Source organism: Erythrolamprus reginae, chromosome 8, assembly GCF_031021105.1.
Source record: "Erythrolamprus reginae isolate rEryReg1 chromosome 8, rEryReg1.hap1, whole genome shotgun sequence".
NCBI classification, from domain to species: domain Eukaryota; kingdom Metazoa; phylum Chordata; class Lepidosauria; order Squamata; family Dipsadidae; genus Erythrolamprus; species Erythrolamprus reginae.
The window spans coordinates 5447456-5472558 of NC_091957.1; the positions used below are offsets into that span (position 1 = coordinate 5447456).

The 25103-nt window shown below is 43.9% G+C and overlaps 1 protein-coding gene across 7 annotated transcripts in view; it reads left to right on the plus strand.

The window, feature by feature from the left end:
* The window catches only part of RALGPS1 (Ral GEF with PH domain and SH3 binding motif 1), a 163529-nt gene that overhangs the window by 132788 nt on the left and 5638 nt on the right, over positions 1 to 25103 (plus strand). For 3 of the 7 annotated variants that reach the window (XM_070758546.1, XM_070758548.1, XM_070758547.1), the window contains exons 13-20: positions 9328 to 9454; positions 10714 to 10865; positions 15405 to 15456; positions 17112 to 17192; positions 21214 to 21319; positions 23859 to 23951; positions 24084 to 24189; positions 24339 to 24430. In XM_070758546.1, the coding sequence (XP_070614647.1) occupies positions 9328 to 9454; positions 10714 to 10865; positions 15405 to 15456; positions 17112 to 17192; positions 21214 to 21319; positions 23859 to 23951; positions 24084 to 24189; positions 24339 to 24430 (809 nt within the window). The remainder of the gene's footprint in view (positions 1 to 9327; positions 9455 to 10713; positions 10866 to 15404; positions 15457 to 17111; positions 17193 to 21213; positions 21320 to 23858; positions 23952 to 24083; positions 24190 to 24338; positions 24431 to 25103) is intronic. The other 4 variants (XR_011559682.1, XM_070758549.1, XM_070758550.1 and 1 more) reach the window with 4 other exon arrangements.

Below are 25103 nucleotides of genomic sequence, written 5' to 3' on the forward strand. Positions count from 1 at the left end.
CCATTTTAGAAACATAGAAACATAGAAGACTGACGGCAGATAAAGACCTCATGGTCCATCTAGTCTGCCCTTATACTATTTCCTGTATTTTATCTTAGAGTGGATCTATGTTTATCCCAGGCATGTTTAAATTCAGTTACTGTGGATTGACCAACCACGTCTGCTGGAAGTTTGTTCCAAGCATCCACTACTCTTTCAGTGAAATAATATTTTCTCACGTTGCTTTTGATCTTTCCCCCAACTAACTTCAGATTGTGTCCCCTTGTTCTTGTGTTCACTTTCCTATTAAAAACACTTCCCTCCTGAACCTTATTTAATCCTTTAACATATTTAAATGTTTCGATCATGTCCCCCCTTTTCCTTCTGTCCTCCAGACTATACAGATTGAGTTCATGAAGTCTTTCCTGATACGTTTTATGCTTAAGACCTTCCACCATTCTTGTAGCCCGTCTTTGGACCCGTTCAATTTTGTCAATATCTTTTTGTAGGTGAGGTCTCCAGAACTGAACACAGCATTCCAAATGTGGTCTCACCAGCGCTCTATATAAGGGGATCACAATCTCCCTCTTCCTGCTTGTTATACCTCTAGCTATGCAGCCAAGCATCCTACTTGCTTTTCCTACCGCCCGACCACACTGCTCACCCATTTTGAGACTGTTAGAAATCACCACCCCTAAATCCTTCTCTTCTGAAGTTTTTGCTAACCCAGAACTGCCAATGCAATACTCAGATTGAGTATTTTCTTGTAACCTTCTGTCTCATTTTATTAGGGAAAACCTACCAAATTCCTACTTGTCACTCTTGCTGTTGTACTAAAGCATTACATAAGTTCCTCTTTGTTTTAAGGCCAGTGAGTGATTATTTCACAGGGAAATTATGCAAAGGAAAGTAACCAAAAAGGATCCTTCGGGATAGCAACGCTTCGTGGTCAGCTTTTCCAAACGTTCCTGCCACAATTTTTTTTTAAAGCGCACTCGTCAGCGTTTCTGGGTTTCTCTCAAGCCCCCCGGTATAAACCCTGGTAACCACTTTTTACCTTCTATGCATTATTTTCACGTTGACGTCAGCGCTGTCCTGACGGTAACTAACGAAGGAGGGCTAACGAAAAGCAAACTGCCTTTTCTTTCCCTGCATGTAAAAAGATGATTGAAAAACCATGTGTTTGCTCTAATAATGTCTCCTAGAAGAAAACTATTCCTGGTTTATGCGAAGCGGTTTTTTCCCCCCTCTCTGTTTTAAGACGAAATGGTGTTCCCAGAACAATTGACATCCAATGCGTCAAAAACGAAAAGGCGCCCAGGGGAATTACAGACGTGGGACAAAAGAGGCGGGATGGAAGAACAAAAGAAAAGATCATCCCCATTGTTTAATGGAGACAGGACATCCTATGATGAGCGAGGAGAGAGGGGGAGGGGGAAATGTTTAAGGCGTCAGGATCCCGTTAAAAGCTCATCTTTCAGCCTGATTACAGTTTGAAGGAAGGAATCGAAGTACAGTGATACCTCGTCTTCCAAACGCCTCGTCATACAAACTTTTCGAGATACAAACCCGGGGTTTAAGATTTTTTTGCCTCTTCTTACAAACTATTTTCACCTTACAAACCCACCGCCGCCGCTGGGATGCCCCGCCTCTGGACTTCCGTTGCCAGCGAAGCACCCGTTTTTGCACTGCTGGGATTTCCCTGAGGCTCCCCTCCATGGGAAACCCCACCTCCAGACTTCCCTGTTTTTGTGATGACGCAGGGGAATCCCAGCAGCACAAAAACGAGTGCTTCGCTGGCAACAGAAGTCCGGAGGTGGGGTTTCCCAGCGAGGGGAGCCTCAGTGAAATTGCAAAAACACAGATGTCCAGAGATGATGTTTTGAGGACTTTGGTGTTTTTGCAATGCTGCGATTTCACTCCCTTCGCTGGGAAACCCCACCTTCTGACTTCTGTTGCCAGCGAAGTGCTCATTTTTGCGCTGCTGGGATTTCCCTGCTGGGATTCCCCTGCAGCATCACAAAAACACGGAAGTACGGAGGTGGGGTTTCCTATGGAGGGGAACCTCAGGGGAATCCCAGCAGCGCAAAAACGGTCGCTTCAGCTGGCAAAAGGGGTGAATTTTGGGCTTGCACGCATTAATCACTTTTCCATTGATTCTTATGGGAAACATTGTTTCATCTTACAAACTTTGCACCTTAAGAACCTCATCTCAGAACCAATTAAGTATGTAAGACAAGGTACCACTGTAGTTGAGTGTTCAATCCAGGGTTAAATGCTCCCGGTTCTTGCGTATCAGTAATGGCAGGCGTCAGTAGTTCGCCGAGCCGGTAGCAACGGCTGGCTGGTCACGCACCCCCCCTTCCCCGGTCGCTCTGCAGTTTGCCTGACTGAAGCGCTGGATCCCTGGTCTGCCTGTCAGCTTTCACACCTGAGGCGGGATTAGAACTCACCGTCTCCTGGTGATTGGCCCAAAGTCACCCAGGTGGCTTTCAAATCCTTAGGTGGGACTAGAACTCACCGTCTCCTCACGATTGGCCCCAAATCACTAGCTCACTTTCACGCCTAAGGCAGGCTACAACTCGCCTTCTTCTGCTGATTGGTCCAAAATCACCCAGATGGCTTTGAAATCTTAAAGCAAGACTAGAACTCGGCATCTCCTGGTGATTGGCCCAAAGTCACCCACCTAGCTTTCATACCATATTTACGGGACCGTCTTACTGCCTCATATATCCCAGTGACCTATTAGATCCCAGAAAATTGGCCTTCTCCAGGTCCCGTCAGCCAAGCAATGCCGACTGGCGGTACTGTGGGGGGAAGGGTCTTCTCTGTGGCGGCTCCGGTCTTATGCAACCAATTCCCCGAAAGGCTTTAAAAACATGGCTCTGCCAGCAGGCCTGGGGCCGTTGAGCGATAACACTGTGCTCTGGCCAGTTACAATGAATGACATAAATTTTATATTTTGTTTTATTCTTGTATGCCGCACTGAGTCCGTCAGGAGATGGGCGGCTTATGAATCGAAACAAACAAATCAATAAATACCTGAGGTAAAACTAGAACTCACCAACTCCTGGTGATTGGCCCAGAGTCACCCAGTTGGCTTTCATGCCTAAGGCAGGACTAGAACTCACGATTTCCTGCTTTCTAGTCTTGGGCCTTAACCACCAGACCAAGCCAGCTTTCCCATCGCCCAAGAATTGTGCATTCATTTGCTGCTAGCTCATCCGTGGCCTGCAGGGAACGGGCCGAATCCAGTCAAAGGAAAGGAATCCCTGTCCCAAAGCTGAAGAAAACCTCTCGTGTGGTAAGAAAGAAAGAGCCGTTTCCAGTTCTGCCGTTCGGGTGACGCCCCCATTGAGAAAACTAAACACAGCTGCGTTTTCTGAGGGAAAACGCGGTTGACCTTTTCATCGAAGCCCCTTCTCCAGCGGCTCCACAAGGCCAAATTGCCTCAGTCCCCTCAGGGCTCCGGTTGCCTTAAATGCTTGTTGTTAGCTGGGATCGACCTTTTGGTCCCATCCACGTATGTACGCACAAAGGAAGAAGGACGAACACAACGTCTGTTTCTCCGGTTGAGGGCCAGTCCCTGGTTTTCTTTTCCGTGTCCCCCTCCTCGTTTTCCTTTTAGAACCTTCTCTGCATCGCCCTTTCCAGGAATCTCATTTAGCTTCAGCATTAATTAAGTTCTACAGATCTGACGGTTGGCTTGGCGGGCGCCTGTAAACTCAGCGAAGCAGAAAGTTACGAATTTTTGTTTTTTTTAAACCCACAAAAATATGCTTTTAACAGAAGCCCGTTCCTTCGTTCCCGATGACTATAAACTCAGAATGAAGGGCTGGGCTTTGGCTTCCTACATCTAATATAATATTTTCCCTCAACGGGAAGCTATAGAAGCTTTCCAGCGGAGGCTTCATTCTGGCGCTAAATGAGTATTTCTTCGGTGGACCCCGAGATGAAACTAAAATAAAATAAGAAAAATATTTGATTAAAAGGCAGGCCTGCTTCTGCTTTTGAGGCATAATTTGGTTTAAGTTATAATCTGGAACTCAGTTAGGCCTCGACGTACATCCACAACCGAGCCCGCAATTTCTGTCGTTAAGCGAGACCTTCGTTGAGCGAGTTTCGCCCCCTTTTACGACCTTTCTTGCCACAGCTCTTAAGCGAATCGCCACATTTGTGAAGTCAGTGTTACGGACATTGAACGAAGCTGGATTCAGACAGTAATAATAACAATAGAGTTGGAAGGGACCTTGGAGGTCTTCTAGTCCAACCCCCTGCCTAGGCAGGAAACCCCACACTACTTCAGACAGATGGTTATCCAACACCTTCTTAAAAACGTCCAGTGTTAGAGCATTCACAACTGAAGAAATTTCCTGAGATGTGAATGTGTTAAAGATTTTAATCAATAAAAGACGTAAGCTGTTCCGAGCAAAGCTGCCTTTTGCAATTGACCAACTGGGAATTGGTCAGTGCCACAATATCCAAGTAATAATTATTACTGGTTGGTCACACAGTCAGTCAGATGTTCAGACGGCATTTGGCATTTTTATCTACTTATCCAAGTCCTTCCCAAGGAACTGGTATAGGCAGATGTGAATGTGTTAAAGGTTTTAATAAGATGTAAGCTCTTCCAAACAAAGCTGCCTTCTGCAATTGACCAATTTTGTCAATGCCGGTGATGTAGACTATCTACAATTGACCTCTCCCCTTTATTTATTTATTTATTCGATTTTTATGCCGCCCTTCTCCTTAGACTCAGGGCGGCTTACAACATGTTAGCAATAGCACTTTTTTAACAGAGCCAGCCTATTGCCCCCACAATCCGGGTCCTCATTTTACCCACCTCGGAAGGATGGAAGGCTGAGTCAACCTTGAGCCGGTGATGAGATTTGAACCGCTGACCTTCAGATCTACAAGTCAGCTTCAGTGGCCTGCAGTACAGCACTCTACCTGCTGCGCCACTCCGGCTCTAAGAGGGTTTCTAAGAGGGGCGTGCATAAGCGCACCACTGTGCCTACCATCCCTGTCCTATTGTCTTCTTTTGTTACTTTTTATCATTACTTATCTAATGTTTTATTTGTAGAAATTACCACCCTATAATTGTTTGACTAAATAAATAAATAAATAAATAAATAAATTTTAAAAATGTAAATTCTTACTATTATTACGAGGGTCAGCCAGAAAGTAATGCACCACATTTCTTTTCTTCAACCATTATTTATTGAAGACAATGAAACTTACACACAAGGAAGAATGATGCTTCTTCTACACTATCTATTTTTTCCACATAATCTCCATCCCATTCTATGGCCTTGCTCCAGCGAGACACAAGGGCGTGTATGCCCTGTCGGTACCACTCCTTGTCTGGTCACAAAGCCATTTCTGCACTGTCATGGCCTCCCCCTCTGTGCCCAGCGACTAACCGTACTTCTGTCAACTCCATAAACTGCACAAAGATGTTTGTGAATGTTCCCAACAGTTTCTTTCTCTGCAGTGAGAAATTCAGCGACGACATACTGTTTGTAACATACATCACTTATAGACACCATTTCAAAACACTGCTGCAGCTATGTTATCTGTCTGAAGAAACACAACATTTACACACGCACTCCTGACAATTCAAATAATGCATATTTAAAGTTCATACCATTACTGTAGGCTGAGGGAAAAAATGTGAGGCATGACTTTCTGGGCGACCCCCCTATTTATCATTTCGGTGTTTTATTGACTTTTAATGCTTGCAATCCACCCAGAGTCTCCTCTTGGCGAGATGGGCAGCGAACAGGTCTGATACATGAATAAATAAGTCAAAATTAAGACCAGGACTTTCTCCTAAGAGGAAACAAAACCCCAGCGAGAACTGGAGGAGCCAAATGAGTTTTCGCCAGTCTTCCAAGTTGGCAGGTTGTCAGAGGAGCCGAGCCCGGGCCCAGCATTTCGCACACAGCAGGAAGCATGAAGTCTAATTCTGAGGAATTTATATCAAACTGCATTTTGAACTCTTCTGCCTGCATAGACAGCTGGGCCCGTTGAGTGAAAGGTTCGGCGTCTTGGCCCCAGCGTCAGTTGGCTTCAGCCGCGATCATCTTCAGCGGAAGATTGAAAACAAAACTCCCAACAACTCCTAAATATTTAAAAAGTCTTCCATCTCTTCGAGATGGGTGCCATTAATTTTTCTGATTGCAAAAGCAATTAAAGCAAGCCGCTTGGTAAACAAAACCTCCCTTCTTTCATTGCAATTCATTTTCTTTTTCTGTTTAAAAAGAAAAAAAAATTGCGAAGTATCATGGGGCTCCATCCACAGCTGGACTCTATAGGGGATAAACGTGAATGGATGTGACTTATCCAGTGTTGGATAAATAAAACTCCTGTTTAGATAGAACCGGATGAAAAATAATGTACAGTGATAGCTCTATTTAAGAATGCCTCTACTTAAGAACTTTTCTAGATAAGAACCGGGTGTTCAAGATTCTTTTGCCTCTTCTTAAGAACCATTTTCTACTTAAGAACCCGAGCCTGAAAAAATTTCCCAGGAAATTTAAAAGCAGCATGAAGGCCCGGCCAGTTTCCTGCCATTCCCACTGGGTTTCTCTCTCTGGCGCATTGTATGGGAGGCAGCCTTGTGCCAGGTGTATGGGAGGCACATTCTCCTCCTCACTGCCTCAGAGTCCCTCTTTTTTTTTTTAAAGCCTTAAAGTTTTGGATTTTTTTTATTCCCGTCACCTCACCTTCTTCCTTCGGCAGCGACTGTCCTCCTCCTCTTCTTCCTCCTCCTCCTCCCACCCAAATTCCAAGCTTTTATTTCTTTCCTAATGGGTTTGCACGCATTATTTGCTTTTACATTGATTCCTATGGGAAAAATTGCTTCTACTTCCAAACTTTTCTACTTAAGAACCTGGTCACGGAACGAATTAAGTTCTTAAGTAGATGTACCACTGTATGTGTAATATATAAACACATCAATTGTTAGTTCCGCATGGCCGTTAGGACATCAACAAAGAATGCAATAACGTTATTTTCTGTCTACGCTCCAGTGTGCAATGTAGCCCATTGGCCCTGAAACCCCCTTCCAATTTCCAAAATTGTCATCTGTCTGGCTCAAATCCCTGTAAAACCTCCTTTTCCCGCCCCCAACCACCCCTCCAGTTGTTGATGCTGTGAATTCTTGACCAGCCAGCCGGTCTCGCAAATAAACTCAAAGCAAATGTTTCTTGTTCGGCACCGATGATCACACCTGAAACCTTGCTCTGTCCAGCCTTGGCATCGTATTTTTAATTTCATTTTATTTTAATTTTTTTCTGCCTATTGATGGGGTCGTGATCAAAGTGATACATAATGCGGCATTCAAGATCGCTGGGTATTTCAATTGATTCAAAGAGATGATGGAGCTAACATTGCATTTTTTTTTAAGGAGAGTTTGCACAACCCATTGTGCAAAACAGTGTAAAGTTTCCCTGCTTTAACAGGGGGTTGGATTGGAAGACCTCCTAGGTCCCTTCCAACTCTGTTGTTCTTTTAGATATTTCTGGAATAAGTGAGGGCATCGTTCCGGTGGATTGGAAGCAGTTGTTTGAGAACACCTTGGCCAACTGTGAAACTCTTGGCCCACTCTTGAACTTAGGCTTTCTTTCAGCTTAAATACGAGCGTTATCCAGAAAGCCAGGTTTATTTATTTATTTATTTATTGGATTTGTATGCCACCCCTCTCCGTAGACTCAGGGCGGCTAACAACAGTAATAAAAACAGCATGTAACAATCCAATACTAAAACAACTAAAAAACCCTTATTATAAAACCAAACATACATGCAAACATACCATGCATAAAATTGTAAAGGCCTAGGGGGAAATAATATCTCAATTCCCCCATGCCTGGCGGCAGAGGTGGGTTTTAAGAAGCTTACGAAAGGCAAGGAGGGTGGGGGCAATTCTAATCTCTGGGGGGAGTTGGTTCTAGAGGGCCGGGGCCACCACAGAGAAGGCTCTTCCCCTGGGTCGTGCCAAGCGGCATTGTTTAGTTGACGGGACCCGGAGAAGGCCAACTCTATGGGACCTAACTGGTCGCTGGGATTCGTGCGGCAGAAGGCTGTCCCTGAGATAATCTGGTCCGGTGCCATGAAGGGCTTTATAGGTCATAACCAACACTTTGAATTGTGACCGGAAACTGATCGGCAACCAATGCAGACTGCGGAGTGTTGGTGTAACATGGGCATATTTGGGGAAGCCCATGATTGCTCTCACAAGGCCCGTAGCTCTCACGTGGAATGTTTGCAGAGGAAAGTTGGTATGAGTATCATGAAGCGGGAAGCCAGAGGAAGAGAAGGAGCAGTGCTAGTGGTCAGTAGATCATCAACTGGCCTTGTGGTGAAGGTTAGAGATGAGAATCCTCATTCCGTTTCCCTCCAAGTGCAAAGTGTGTGCTGTAACACACTACCTGAATGCTAAATGCATGAACGCTGCTGCGATGGGTGCCCAAAATTTGTGCACAATGGGTGCCCGAGATTTTTCTCGACGATTGCTGAGTTTTGAATTTTGGGGCTGAAGGAGAATGGGTATTGCACCACTACGTTGATTGACGTTTGCTCTCTGGAGTAGGGCGATAAGCCCAAGTTTCATCTCCTATCACTATACAGGTGAGCAAAGCCTCGCCTTCAATCTTGAAACGGTCAAGAAATGATGATTTTGTGTGCTTCAGTATGCATCTTGGGCACCCTTTGCAGCAGTGTTCATGCCCTTAAAATTCAGGTAGCGTATTACAGCACGCACTTCACCCTTGGAGGGAAACAGAATGAGGAAGCTCATCTCTAGCTTTCACCACAACGCCAGTCGATGATCCACTGACCACTGGCACTGCTCGTCCTTTCCCCTTGCTTTCCGCTACATGATAGTAATACCAACTTCCCCCGCGGACATTCCCTGTGAGAGCTACGTGCCTTTCCGGATAACTGTCGTAGTTAAAGTTAAACTTTATTATCTTGTGCCTACATTACAAGAATCTTGCCAGGCTTATTGCCTTCCATGGGAACCACCAGAGAAGGCTCCATGGATCCTTGAGGCAGCCTGCCTTTGGCCGTTGCCCGATGATGCCAGGCTAGTTCCCCGCTTGACCCCACCTTCCAGTTTCCAAGCACTGCCCCTTTCGTATCGTCTTCATCTCCTTCCAGAAAACGTTCCGGCTTTCCGGCAATTTTTTAAAAAAATTGTTGCAAGTCGCCCTGAGTCCTACGGGATTGGGCGGCATAGAAGTCAAATAAATTAAATTAAATTTCCCGTGAGAACAAAGCGACGTCTCCCCCTAGCGATGGGCTTCTGGATACCCAGCTTAGCATTAATTGGTGTCTATTTTGTAGGTCCCTCCGAAGTGTCGGCAGCTGTGAGGTTCAGCAGGAGGCCTACCTGTCCTGACGCCTCGGTAGCCGCCAGCTTGCACACCCCTCCTGTACCACGACATAGGAAGAGCCACAGCCTCGGAAACAAGTGGGTGTTGCAATCTGCACTGAGAGCTTGCTTTTTATATATATATATATTTTTAAGGCAGCCCATTGGAAACTCGCTACAGCCAGCCAGCTCTTTTTTTAGGTAGCCGTCTCCCTTTCTCAGCCGGAACGCTAGCCGGAACGCTAAATTGGGCTTGCCACGGCGGCTCGTGAGTGCTTTTGCCCTCCGGGGACTTCCAGGAAATTTCGACGAAGCCTCAGCAGTGCAAAAAAACATCCCAACGGGCAAACCGGAAGTTCAGAAAAACCTGGACTTCTGTTTTGGCCATTGTGCTGTTTTTTGCACTCTGAAGCCTTCAAGTCTCCGGAGGGCAAAAAATGTCCCAACGGGCAAAACGGAAGTTCGGAAAAATAGACTTCCTGTTTGCCCATTGTGCTGTTTTTTGCACTCCGGGGCTTCAGGAAAGCTTCCTTAAAGGCTTCGGAGTGCAAACAACAGCACAACGGGCAAACCGGAAGTCCGTTCTTCCAAACTTCCGGTTTGCCCAGTGGGACATTTTTCCACCATCCCAGGCTTCAGTGGGGCGAGGGGTGGGGGGGATTGTGTGCATGCCCCAGGGCAGTGCAGGGGGGGGGGGTGCATGCATGGTGGGGAGGGAACAACCCCCCCCTTTTTGGCACACGAACCCCCCCAAAAATTGCCATCACTGCCCTAAGGAAGAGCAGATAGGAAAGCCTAAACTTTACAGAGCCCGGGTGGCGCAGTGGTTAGAGTGCAGCACTGCAGGCCACTTCAGCTAACTGCTAGCTGTACTTCAGCAGTTCAAATCTCATCACCGGCTCAAGGTTGACTCTGCCTTCCATCCTTCCGAGGTGGGTCAAATGAGGACCCAGATTGTTGGGGACAAAAGGCTGATCCTCTAAACCAGTGTTTCCCAACTGTGGCAACTTGAAGATAGCTGGACTTCAACTCCCAGAATTCCCCAGCCAGCGAAGGCTGGCTGGGGAATTCTGGGAGTTGAAGTCCAGATATCTTCAAGTTGCCACAGTTGGGAAACACTGCTCTAAGCCACTTAGAGAGCGCTGTAAAAGCATTATGAAGCTGTATATAAGTCTAAACGCTAATGCTATTGCTATTCCTGAGCCTTAAGAACCCCCATAAAGTTAGATGTCCAGGCAGGCAGAATCTGAGCATGAACGGCTGTTTGCAGATGATCTAAGAATATGTTGCTTCTTTTTTCCCCCCCATTTCCTTCCTTCCTTTATTTTTTCCTTTCTTTTTCCCATTTTTTTCCCTAGTATGATGTGTCAATTCAGTGTAGTAGAAAGTAAAAGCGCCACCTTCCCAACAGAGAAACAGCGCCACCTGCTGGATGACAGTGTCTTAGAATCTCACAGCCCTGTCAGAAACCACCCGCTAAATTCCGTTTTCGCCAATGGTGTTTCTCTAGGTAAGTATTCGGAAAGAGGAGCTCTGGAAGCTTCGGCCTGCCCAATCAATCTATCAATCAATCAATCAATCAATTCCAAATGATGGTTGCGTTGAACAGTTCCCAAGCCACCACCACAACATTTAGATTACTGGTAATTTAGCCGCCTTGAACAGGGAAAGGAGAGGGTTGTTTATTGATTGATTGATTGATTGATTGATTGATTGATTGATTGATTGGATTTATATGCCGCCCCTCTCCGGAGACTCGGGGCGGCTAACAGCAATAATAAAACAATGTACAATAATAATCCAATAAATACTAAAAATGATTAAAAACCCATTAATATAAAAACCCAAACATACATAGAGACATACCATGCATGAAATTGTAAAGGCCCAGGGGGAAAGAGCATCTCAATTCCCCCATGCCTGGCGGCAGAGGTGGGTTTTAAGTAGCTTACGAAAGGCAAGGAGGGTGGGGGCAATTCTAATCTCTGGGGGGGAGTTGGTTCCAGAGGGCCGGGGCCGCCACAGAGAAGGCTCTTCCCCTGGGTCCCGCCAAGCGGCATTGTTAGTTGACGGGACCCGGAGAAGACCCACTCTGTGGGACCTAACCGGTCGCTGGGATTCGTGCAGCAGAAGGCGGTCCCTGAGATACAGTGTTACAGTGACAACCGTTGAACAATAGGCGTAAGCGATAGACAAAACCAAAAATCTAAATTACTCTGTTTAGAAAGAAAAGGGAAGCCATTTTCATAGTTAAAGACTCAACTTTAAATTCCCTTCTGCTGAATTTAGTGGGATTGCATTCATTCCATACTCAGATAATCATCTGCTTGATTTTTTCCATGACACCAAACCGTCAATTCCTGTTCTCCATCTCAAAGGAAGAATCTAACCTCTCTTTGTTGTCTCTTTTGTCGGTGGACGGAGGAGAAATTTTATTTTTCATTTTACTGAAGCCCAGATGTAGTTGCATTAAATTGCGAATGTATTTATTTTCAATAAATCGAATTGCCCGAGGGCAATCTCCTTCCGCATTCAGAAATAAGGACAGCTTTAAAGCTTCCTTAAAACATTTGTGCGTGTAGAAAACTGTAACTTTTTGTGGCTTGGGAGTTTCAACAGTGTGAAACCAAGTATCAGGTCTTTTGGCTTCTGTAAGGGACATGATAGACCTGTTTTGAATTATTATTATTATTATTATTATTATTATTATTATTATTATTATTACAAGGCTTATTCAGAAATTAAGGTTACAAGGCACATAGCTCTCACGGGGTATGTTTGCAGGGGAAGTTGGTATCACTAAGACGTCTAAAACACGATCTAAGTATTGCCCACAAGGTCATATGCTGCAACGTCCTGCCTGTCAATGACTACTCCAGCTTCAACCGCAACAACACAAGAGCACGCAACAGATTCAAACTTAATATTAACCGCTCCAAACTTGACTGTAAAAAATATGAGTTGTCGAAGCGTGGAACTCACTACCGGACTCAGTAGTGTCAACCCCTAACCCCCAACATTTTTCCCTTAGACTATCCACGATTGACCTCTCCAGGTTCCTAAGAGGTGAGTAAGGGGCGAGCATAAGTGCACCAGTGTACCTTCCGTCCCCTGTCCAATTGTCTCTCCTTTATCTCATATATCTTTTCTTCCTTTCATATATCTTCTCTATTTTTATATCTTTTCTTCTATCCTTTTCTTTATATATATTACTGCATGTCTATTCTTTTCAATATGTATTGTGTATTGGACAAATAAATAAATAAACTATCATGTAGCGGGAAGCCAGCGGAAAAGAATGAGCAGTGTCAGTGGTCAGTAGGTCATCGACTGGTGTTGGGATGAAGGTTAGAGATGAGCGTCCTCATTCCGTTTCCCTCTGTTCTGTCGGGCTCTCTGGTAGAATCCTCCCAAAAATTCACAGGTATAAATGTCAGACACACACACGTTTGAAAATTCAAAACAATGTTCTTTATAATGAAAATTCCCTTAACCTAAGCCCTCTTTTGGTATAGCAAATAGCACTTGTCTCCAAACAAACTGGTAGTTATCCATTCTGTGATACTTAGCTTGCAGCTGTGAGGCAATTCACAGTCCTTCTTCTTTCACAAAGTGAAACACACTTTGCTCTGGTTTAGTTTCAAAGCGGGGAAAAATCAGCACACAAAAAGTCAAAGTCAGTAAAGCAGGCATTCAACACAATGATCAGATAATCCTCCACAGTGGCCAAACCCACAGGCTGCTAGTGATAATAATCTCTCAGTTGTTGCCTATGCATCGCTCTCCGCATGCGTGGCTGTATCATTAACTCTTGTTCTGAATCCAAGGAGGAGCTAGATAATTGATCTCCTTCTGAGCTGCCTGCCCCACTCTCCTCCTCCCTGTCACTCATGTCTTCTTGGTCAGAGGAGCCTTCATCAGCAGATTCCACTGGGGGGAAAACAGGCCTGCAGCATGTGGATGTCTCCCCCACATCCACAGTCCTTGGGGCAGGAGCAGGGCCAGAGCTAACCACAACACCCTCCAAGTGTGAGGTGCACTCCCTGAATGCTAAGGGCATGAACTTTGTTGCGATGGGTGCCCAAGATGGCTTACTGAAGCACACAAAATCGACAGAGACAGTGCCACCCATCTCTGTCTTGACCGTTTTGAGATTGAAGGCGAGGCTTTTCTCCCCTGTATTATTATTATTATTATTATTATTATTATTATTATTATTATTTATTAGATTTGTATGCCGCCCCTCTCCGCAGACTCCGGGCGGCTTACAACAGTGATAAAAACAATATATAATGACAAATCTAATAGTTAGAATCTAAAATAACAATAATACATTTTAAAAGTCTAAAAAACAAGGAACCCCCAATATATAAAAACATACATACAGTCATATCATGCTCAAAAACTACATAGGCAGGGGGAGATGTCTCAGTTCCCTCACACTTGACAACAGAAGTGGGTTTTAAGGAGTTTACGAAAGGCAAGGAGGGTGGGGGCAGTTCTAATCTCTGGAGGGAGTTGATTCCAGAGGGTCGGAGCCGCCACAGAGAAGGCTCTTCCCCTAGGTCCCGCCAGACGACATTGTTTAGTTGATGGGACCCGGAGGAGACCAACTCTGTGGGACCTAACCGGTCGCTGGGATTTGTGCGGCAGAAGGCGGTCCTGGAGATACCCTGGTCCGGTGCCATGAAGGGCTTTATAGGTGATGACCAACACTTTGAATTGTGACCGGAAACTGATCGGCAACCAATGCAGACTGCGGAGTGTTGGAGTAACATGGGCATACTTAGGGAAGCCCATGATTGCTCTCGCAGCTGCATTCTGCACGATCTGAAGTTTCCGAACACTTTTCAAAGGTAGCCCCATGTAGAGAGCATTACAGTAGTCGAGCCTCGAGGTGATGAGGGCATGAGTGACTGTGAGCAGTGACTCCCGGTCCAAATAGGGCCGCAACTGGTGCACCAGGCGAACCTGGGCAAACACCCCCCTCGCCACAGCTGAGGTGACCAGAGATTAAACTTGGACTTAGCACCCTACTCCAGAGAGCAAATGTCAATCAATATAGTGGTGCAATACCCATTCTCCTTCAGCCAAAAAATTCAAAACTCAGCAGTCAGCAAGAAAAACCTTGGGCGCCCATCATGCACAAATATTGGCCACCCATTGCAGCAGCGTTCATGCCCTTGGCATTCAGGTAGCGTATTACAGCGCAGACTTCGCCCCTTGGAGGGAAATGGAATGAGGACATTCACCTCTAACCTTCACCCTAACGCCAGTCAATGATCTACTGACCACTGGCACTGCTCTTTCTCTCCCACTAGTTTTCTGCTACACGATAGTCATACCAACTTCCCCTGTGAACATTCCCCACGAGAGCTACGTGCCTTATTTATTTATTTTTTCATTTGTCCAATACACAAATACATAGGAAGAAAAATAGACATGCAGTAATATATATGTGTGAAAGTGAACTTGGAGGAGAGGATATATGAAAGAAAGAAAATATATATGATAAGTGAGAGAAAGGAAAGACAATTGGACAGGGGACGAAAGGCACACCAGTGCACTTATGTACCCCCCTTACTGGCCTCTTAGGAACCTGGAGAGGTCAATCGTGGAGAGTCTAAGGGAGAAGTGTTGGGGGTTAGGGGTTGACACAATTGAGTCCGGCAATGAGTTCCACGCTTCGATAGCTCGATTGTTGAAATCATATTTTTTACAGTCAATTTTGGAGCGGTTCGTATTAAGTTTGAATCTGTTGCGTGCTCTTGTGTTGTTGCGGTTGAAGCTGAAGTAGTCATTGACCGGTAGGATGTTGCAGCATATGATCTTGTGGGCAATACTCGAATCGTGTTTTAGGCGCCGTAGTTCTAGGCTTTCTAGGCCCAGGATTGTTAGTCTATTTTCGTAGGATATTCTGTTTCGAGTGGAGGAGTGAAGGGCTCTTCTGGTGAAATAACCTTGTAACCTTCCTTTCCGGATAACCCTCGTATTATGATTATTCCCCCCACTTCCCCTATTTTAAAATGTTTGCCCTTTTTTTTCCCAGAAAGCAGCGAAAGTTCAGAATTCAGCGAAGAGCCATCATCGGGATTGGAAAGGTGCGTTTGAGTTTAATTGTGAATGGACGGGGCATAGTTGCGTTTTACCGAAGTCTCAGATAATCTGAATTCCCCAAATTCAGATCGTGCGGTGACGCAAAGAGGTTTGAAGAAATGCACCCCCTCTGAACATTTTCCTCTATCTGGGGCTATGAATGTACTGTGAATTTTTGCCATGGTTTCGTTGTGTGCATCTAGACTTTCTAATGGCTTCAAACTTTAAAAATAAGTACTGTACATCCAAACCTGGTTTAACCAGCGCACCTAATTTCTCATTTGCTCGCACCAAAGGTAATATTTGATCATTGTCAATCGGAACCCACAACCTCACTTGTGTTTCCTTCTCCGCCTGTATCTGTATCTTGAGCAGATCTTTGTGATTCTAAAGTCATTTCTTATGGCTCTCTTTTCTGCATTCTAAAATCTTGACTTCTTAAGCGGGAGTGATGATATTTTTATTAAAATACCCAAGTACCTTTTGGAATCTAAAGACAGGAACTCCATAAAGATTGGGAGCCAAAGTTCTGTATTTTTTTTTTTTGAAGTAATTGAACTTCAGATAGCTGCCTTAGATTATTTTATTCGGCATGGAATCAGAATTTTGCAAGTTTCATTTGCTCTAAGGCCCAACATTTGAGAAGCTGTGTTTGACTGGCATGTCCAAGATTGGAGGAGAGGTTTTTTATATATGTACATTACAATTACAAGTCTAGGTTCTCTCAGTTTCCCATCAGGCATTGTTGTATTACATTTCCATAAGAAGTTGTATACGTGGCGGCATAATATATCTCGCCACGTGTACCCCATCGTACATTCGAGTTGATTCCAGAGGGTTGGGGCCGCCACAGAGAAGGCTCTTCCCCTCGGTCCCATCAGACAACATTATTTTGTTGACGGGACCCGGAGAAAGCCAACACTGTGGGATCTAGCCGGTCGCTGGGATTTGTTCTTCTTTTTTTTTGAGATATTGCCTAAGCAGCTACTGTTTTGATCTCAACAACTCTCCACTGGAGAGAGAATTCGGTCAAAACGCATGGCTTATTCTCCAAATTTCACACAATCCAGGATAGGTGGGAAATAATATTAAAGAACAGTATCATTTGTGGATCAGAGTCTTCATTTTTTTGCCCCCAAAGGAAGGAAGTGGGTCTGCTTATGATCAAGGCCTGTTGACTATTCCTGGTGGATTCAGTTCTAATAAAGCCACTCTTTGCTTTTAGCGGGAGTTACCACTGTTCATTCATTCTTTGCTCAGAATTGTTCTTTTTATTTTTATTTTTATTTTTGTTGGTGTGTTTGTTTCCTTGGATATTTTTCTCAGCTTTGAACTTTGAACAAATTTTCTTCCTACCCCTCTCCCACCAAGAAAAAGCTCTCTTATTCCCAGGGGTGCTCAACCAAGTCCTTGCGACACTTAGAAGTAAGTAACTCCTCAACAACGCTTCCCTTTCTTAACGGACCAACCCAATGCTCGTCTTACTTATTACTTTACACATTAGGTGCAAAACTGTGAGGATGTAGCTGTGATTCCAACACCTTCCGCATTCCAGTGTGTTCGGCCCGCCTTTCCTTTGTGTGTTTTACGTTTTGGGGAGGTTGCCTCGCAAATTTGCCTGCTAACTAAAAGACCTTAACGTGTGAATTCGTAAAAACAGGGGTCGGCTGTATGCCACGCTGGGACCCAACTGGCGGGTGCCAATTCGGAATTCACCCAGAAGTCGGAGCTGTGTCTACAGGTACAATTAGGTGGTGGGTCTGTCTCTCTCTCTCTCTTTATCCGTGGACGATGGTGCCAAATCTTATTTCCATCCTCTCTTTCCCCCCTTCGCCTTCTGCTAATTCAGACCTTATTTTCAAAAGCATCGTCATTTTTGTTTCCCATCAGCTCAGTGAACCTTCCTTCTCATATTAGCAGGGAGATCATGCCAAGAAGGGGTTTTTTTTTCTTTTAATCCTTATTTTTACTCACCTCCACTCCTCAAGAGAAATTGTGTGATAGCAGAGGTGTCACGAGTTGTCATAGGCAAGGTGCGGGGATGGGAAACTGACAAAGCAGCATGGCATCCAAAATTCAATTCAATTCAATTTATTAGATTTGTATGCCGCCCCTCTCCGAAGACTCGGGGCGGCTCACAACAACAATAAAAACAGTATAACAATGGAACAAATCTAATAATAAAATTACATTAAAAAACCCCAACAATTTAAAAACCATACAACACATACATACCAAACATAAAATATAAGAAAGCCTGGGGGAGATGTCTTCATTCCCCCATGCCTGGCGATATAGGTGGGTCTTGAGTAACTTGCGAAAGTCAAGGAGGGTGGGGGCCGTTCTAATCTCCGGGGGGAGTTGATTCCAGAGGGCTGGGGCCGCCACGGAGAAGGCTCTTCCCTTGGGGCCCACCAAACGACATTGTTTAGTCGACGGGACCCGGAGAAGGCCAACTCTGTGGGACCTTATCGGCCGCTGGCATTCGTGCGGTAGAAGGCGGTTCCGGAGGTATTCTGGTCCAATGCCATGAAGGGCTTTAAAGGTCATTACCAACACTTTGAATTGTGACCGGAAACCGATCGGCAGCCAGTGCAGGCCACGGAGTGTTGTAAAAAACAGAAGCACATTCCAAGCACATCTCTCTCAAGGCAGTCTCCCGGGGTCACCCACAGCGGCTAGACGGGAGTGATCTCTACAACGGGCAAAATTGCTCCGTTGGTGAATGTGATTGATGGCGCACCCTCGGAGGAAGGGGGAAAACTGGGTTATGACTGGCACATAAATTATGTGGGGTCAGAGTTGGCTTCACCTGAAATGTGCTAGAACCCTGGCAACATCTTTACGTGCAACACAGAAATGGCCTACTACTGGAACACTCAGATGCTACGCTCCAGTAGCGATTTTCGGGATGCACACACGCCCCAGCATAAGATTTGGCTTGTGCGCATGCAAAAATATCGGTGAAAATCACCGAAATCTCACTCGCGTCCTCACTCAAGTTTTCATTTTCTGTGCATGCGCGGGAAGCCAAATCTCATGCCAAGGGTTAGGCATGCGCCCCCCAGACACGTGCGTGTCCATGACAGTCCTTTGCTGGTGCAACATGCAGAACATGAGTTTTAACATGCCTGGGATGAACACAGATCCACCCTAAGATAAAATACAGGAAATACTATAAGGGCAGACTGGATGGACCAGGAAGTCTTTTTCTGCCGTCAGTCTTCTAGGATTCTATGTAACATGCAGAATAGAAAGGCCAATTAGACCTTTTTTTTATCATATTTGAACAGTCACGAGGCCTGGAAAATAAAGAAAAAAGTATAGAATTGTCCAGATTTAAGCCCATTTTGTGGATTTTACTAGTGGCTTCTTTAAGCCGATGCTTGGAAAAGTTCCTTTGTGGGTCCAAAGAAGTTACACATGAACATCTATCTAAAGATTGAAGCTACCTAAATTAAACTCTCGTACTTTAAGATTAATTTGGATACTTATCTTTACCTTTTTAGATAGGTTTAATTGTCATGGAGTTTAATTATCGTGGAGGACAATGAAATTAGAGTCGGCCACAGGTTGGTCCTTCTCCGATGCTAAATCAGATCACTAAAATGTTGACCATGTCTCTGAGATTTACGATACGTGACGATCGCCAAAAAAACCCCACGTGATGCATTTTGTTCAGCAAAAAAACTCCGGATCTACGAATACCTGCACGAAGCGTGCAAATCACTTCACCTTAAACAGGAAAGTGAAGCAACTTGGGTTTTTCCCCTCAAACTTGAAGCAAGGCGACGCGCGGTGCCTTACTTAAATGCTTCCCAAGTTGGAACGAAATCGAGAATAATAATAATAATAATGATAATTTATTAGATTTGTATGCCGCCCCGTTCCGAGGACTGCAGAGAAATGTGTATATCTGAGTTAGGAGTAAAAAGGGGGCCAGCTGTATCATAACCATCCTAGTCCGTTTGTCCAAGGTTAGCCAAAAAATGAAAACATTGGTTCTTCGCAGCGCCAGTTTGCAAAGCTTCCTCTGTTCCCCGTCATTGTCATTATTTAATTCTTTTGCTGAGCTCAGCTTTTGTCAAGGCTTTGGAAGATTCCTCCAGCAGCGAAGATGTTGTGAAATTCGTCAGGGGGGAAAAAAATTCCCGCCTTTGTAAGAACCCCTCTGTCCCATCCATTTTCCATTCCAGTTCTTATTTTCTCTGCCTTTCGTTCATTCTCTTTACCTTTTTGAACAAACATTTCCAAACACCTTTTACCATGTTTTTTTTTTAAATATTGCTCGACGTGGGCTAGTATGCTAAAAACATCCTATTTTACTAATACACCCTCATACATGCTGTCAATTGCCTCTTGGTTAATAGGAAGTTCCTATTGGGACAATATCATTGCGTCACCATCGAGTGTATATATTTAATAGCAGTTGTATCGGCTCATTGAACCTTCTACTTGGCAAGGTGGGAAAAGTTTAGGATCTGTTTGGCTTCACAGTCAATGGCTTTGTCTAACCCAGCGGTAGTCAAAGTTGGCTCTTCTATGATATGTGGACTTCAACTCCCAGCATTCCTGAGATAGCATGATTGGCTCAGGAATTCTGGGAGTTGAAGTCCACAAGTCACAGAAGAGCCAACTTTGCCTACCCTTGGTCTAACCTATCAACCACAGTGTTGTTTTGAGCATTGCCATCAGCCAAGAAAATCTGTATTTCATCCCCATCCACCCCCGTCATCCTTCACTTAATGGGTTTTCATTGTTACTGAACTAAAGTACAGACGTTTCATGACCCAACTAGATAATGTCATCAGTATTAATTGCAGATGGGAGAAATGGGATCCTTGGTGCTGTCTGAGCTTTGTTGTTTGCTTGCAGACATTTCATTAGCCTACTAGCTAACATTGCCAGGAAACAAACATACCCCAATATCTTCTCAACAGCGATCAATGACCAGATAGGTTGAGAGTAACACCAATATTAGTATTAGGCTAGACCAAGGATGGGCAAAGTTGGCTCTTCTATGACAGATAGCGTAGCTGCAGCAGTGTTTCGAAATGGTGTCTGTAAAGGACGTACATTACAAGCAGCGGTCGTCATTGAATTTCTCACTGCAGAGAAAGAAACTGTTGGGAACATTCACCAAAGTTTGTGTAGAGTTTATGGAGAATCTGCAGTCGACAGAAGTACGGTTAGTCGCTGGGCACAGAGGGGGAGGCCATTAGAGTGCAGAAATGACTTCGTGACCAGAACAAGAAGTTGTACCAGCAGGGCATACACGCCCTTGTGTCTCGCTGGAGGAAGGTCATAGAATGGGACGGGGATTACGTGAATAAATAAGGAGTGTAGAAGAAACATCATTCTTTCTTGTGTGTAAGTTTCATTGCGTTCAATAAATAATTGTTGAAGAAACCAATTGTGGTGCATTACTTTCTGGGCGATCCTCATATAAACCGAGAGCAAACCCCACTTCCTTCTAACTGATGATATTACCTAGTTGGGTAACGAAATGTCTGCAAGGAAACCACCCGGTTCAGAGAGCACCAAGGACCCCACAGGCACTCAACTACCAAGTCTTGCGTTACAAGGGCAGTTCTTCAAATATAGAAGAAGGAGAAGAGAACTTTGAGGGTCCAGTGCTTAGAAGAAAACAGGGTGCACGAGCCGAGGGTTCTGTCGATAATCAATTTTGCATGCCGTTGTAATGTTAAGAATTGTCTTAATTCCTGCTCCTCCTACAAACCTGTGTCCATCTCTTGGTTCAGCCCAGCAGGTGCCTGCAGTTGCAGATCGGGGGCTCCCATGGGTGTGGTGACAATGGAAGGGCCCCTGAGAAGAAAGACGTTGCTGAAGGAAGGTCGGAAGCCTACGGTAAGCACGTCAAGTATGCTTTTACTGTAGCCAAAGCTTGGACGCCCATTGCTTACATGGGCGGAAGTGTCTCTGTTTCCGTTTCAACCAACAGAGCAATATCGGTATCTCCTTAAATTAACGAGATTGAGAAATTGGTTGTGGGTGGGAATAGTAGGTGGGAGTCTGCGGAGAGGGGCGGCATACAAATCTAAATAAACATAGTAAACCTAGCTCAAGGCTTAGCAGCCTGTAGCCTGCTTTCTCTCGTGTAGCAAGTTTAGGCCTTAGTGCTTCAATCAGTTCCTTAAATCCTTACCTTATTTCATGCATATTTCTTAACCCTGATTTATAATAATTGCCCTTTAAGAAAAAGGTCCAAATTTACTTATTCTTCAAACACTTAGTTATCAACTTATATCCCTTTTTTCATGCAGAATAGAATGGAATAGAATAGTTTTGTTTTGTTTTATTCTCTGTTTATCTTTCTTTTTGTTATGGTTTGTAAATGTGTATATATATATTTTAAACTAATAAAAAATTTGCAAAATATATATATATAAAAAGAATAGAATAGAATAGTTTTGTTTTATTCTCTGTTTATCTTTCTTTTTGTTACGGTTTGTAAATGTGTATATATATATTTTAAACTATTAAAAAAATTATATATGTATATGTATATGTATATGTAGAATGGAATAGAATAGTATAGTTTTGTTTTATTCTCTTTTTGTTACGGTTTGTAAATGTGCATATATATATATTTTAAACTAATATTTTTTTCCCAATATATATATATATATATATATATATATATATATATATATATATATATATATATATATATATAATAGAATAGAATAGAATAGAATAGAATAGAATTCTTTATTGGCCAAGTGTGATTGGACACACAAGGAATTTGTCTTTGGTGCAGATGCTCTCAGAGTACATAAAAGAAAAATATAGATTTGTCAAGAATCTTGAGGTATAACAGTTAATAATTGTCATAGGGGTCAAATAAGCAATGCAGAAACAATATTAATAAAAATATTAATAGAATAGAGTAGAATTCTTTATTGGCCAAGTGTGATTGGACACACAAGGAATTTGTCTTGGTGCATATGCTCTCAGTGTACATAAAAGAAAAAGATACATTTGTCAAGAATCATGTGGTACATTGTCATAGGGGTCAAATAAGCAATGAAGAAACAATCAATATTAATAAAAATCTCAGGATACAAGCAACAAGTTACAGTCCTACAGTCCTAAGTGGGAGGAAATGGGTGATAGGAACGATGAGAAAAACTAGTAGAATAGAAGTGCAGATTTAGTATAAGAGTCTGACAGTGTTGAGGGAATTATTTGTTTAGTAGAGTGATGGCGTTCGGGGAAAAAAACTGTTCTTGTGTCTAGTTGTCTTGGTGTGCAGTGCTCTGTAGCGACGTTTTGAGGGTAGGAGTTGAAACAATTTGTGTCCAGGATGTGAGGGGTCAGTAAATATTTTCCCCGCCCTCTTTTTGACTCATGCGCTATACAGGTCCTCAATGGAAGGCAGGTTGGCAGCAATTGTTTTTTCTGCAGTTCTGATTCTCCTCTGAAGTCTGTGTCGGTCCTGTTGGGTTGCAGCACCAAACCAGACAGTTATAGAGGTGCAGATGACAGACTCAACGATTCCTCTTTAATGGAATTATTTGTTTAGCTGAGTAAATATTTCCCTCTAACAATACAATACAGGAGGGAAATCAAGTTATTCAACTTCCAAGGGCATAAATCACATTAGCTTTTTTTTCATTACCTATTCATTATATTGTATCTTTCCTCCTCATAATATTAGTCTATCATTTTAGAATTTAGTATCAAACTGTAATATAGTTACCTTAAAGATCATGTCATTTAGCAAGCTGTTCCCATCATATATCAGCACACTGTTATTTCAATTTTTCACTGTAAATCCCAGTACAAACAAGGGGGCACAATCTGAGGTTAGTTGGGGGAAAGACCAGAAGCAATGTGAGAAAATATTATTTGACTGAAAGAGTAGTAGATGCTTGGAACAAACTTCCAGCAGCCGTGGTTGGTAAATCCACAGTCAATAAATGTAAACATGCCTGGGATAAACATAGATCCATCCTAAGATAAAATACAAGAAATAGTATAAGGGCAGACTAGATGGACCACGAGCTCTTTTTCTGCCATCAATCTTCTATGTTTCTAGATTTCTAGAGTTGTTAAGTGAATCCAACTTCCCCTTCGCCTTTGTTGGTCGCAAAATGGGATCATGTGACACTCCCCCTCCTTGGGCCATGGCAACTGTCAAAAATACGTCAGTCAGCTCCCAAGCATCTGAATTTCCTATAATTTGAGTTTGTGGGGGAATGTTGCCACTGGCCGTAAATGGATAAAAATGATCACAACTCGCTTTTTTCCAGTATCATCGCTAACTTCAAACGGACATTAAACAAACTCTCATTCAAGTGGAGGACTTTTGCGAGGGGAAAGCTTTGGGTTTTAATAATTCCCTTTCCTTTTTTCCCCCTACACCCCCCGCCCCCCTCTCCAGCTGTCTTCCTGGACCAGATACTGGATTACTCTCTCGGGATCCACTCTGATCTATTTCGGCGCCAAGTCCTTAAGGGGCAGCGAGCGGAAGCACGTAAGCTAAACGGGGGTTAGGAGCTTACGAGATGCGTTTAGAGGGTGAGAATTTTCAGGGCCCGCGTCGGAGCCCCTGGATGGTAGCCCGAGCCATCTAACCGCTATTTTTACTTGACTCTCCCTTTCACAGTATAAATCGACTCCCGGAAAGAAAGTTTCCATCGTGGGCTGGATGGTAGCCCTTCCTGACGACCCAGAGCATCCTGATATTTTTCAGTTGAACAACCCAGATAAAGGTATAAGCACTTTTCACGGGAGAATGCGGTGGTGCTGAGCAACATTTTACATTCAAGATGCCATTTTTAATTCTGTTGTTCCTAACAAATCACAAAGGCTTCAGCTCTCTCTTTTTTTTTGTTCTTTTTTTTAAAAAAAACCTCTGCAGGCAATGTTTACAAGTTCCAGACCGGCTCCAGGTTTCACGCAATATTGTGGCACAAACATTTGGATGATGCCTGCAGAAGCAACAGGCCTCAGGTAGACCCACCTTCCTACTTGATTTTAGTTTGTGAGCAAAACAGCGGAGATGCCTTGCTAACTGGGTTAGAATAGCGGCGAAATCTATTTACCTTCCCTACTGGTTCGGAAGTGTGTGGTTTTTCACACTCTGGGCATGTGCAGATGGTTAAAAGCAAAAAAAATGGCAATGTCTGGGTCGGTAGTTCTCCCAACGATCTGCGGCCGCTGCTACCAATACGCCCAAATTGGTAGCATTTCACCCCTGGGTCAGAGTGTCTACAAAACTTCCTGAGATATTTTGTTTCATTCAGCGTTCATTTGTTCCCGTCTCCCAAGGTGGTTGTGTAGTCAATCTCTTAACCCAAAAGCAGAAAGAAAAATGAGAAGGAGAACCAAAAACATTGTGGTGTTTCTGGGATATAGGTGAAGTCCAGGAGATACAGTAAATTTTGGATTCTTCACCTTGCTAAATCCAGAAACATTATTGGATTGGAGTCTTACCTGCTTAACTCAAGCACTGATGTGTCCAATCACACTTGGCCAATAAAATTCCGTTCTGCTCTGCTCTGCTCTACTCTGCTCTGCTCTACTCTACTCTACTCTACTCTACTCTACTCTACTCTACTCTACTCTACTCTGATGCTGAGTAGGACCAACCTTTGTGATTGGTTCATCTCAGGCATCACTTCTC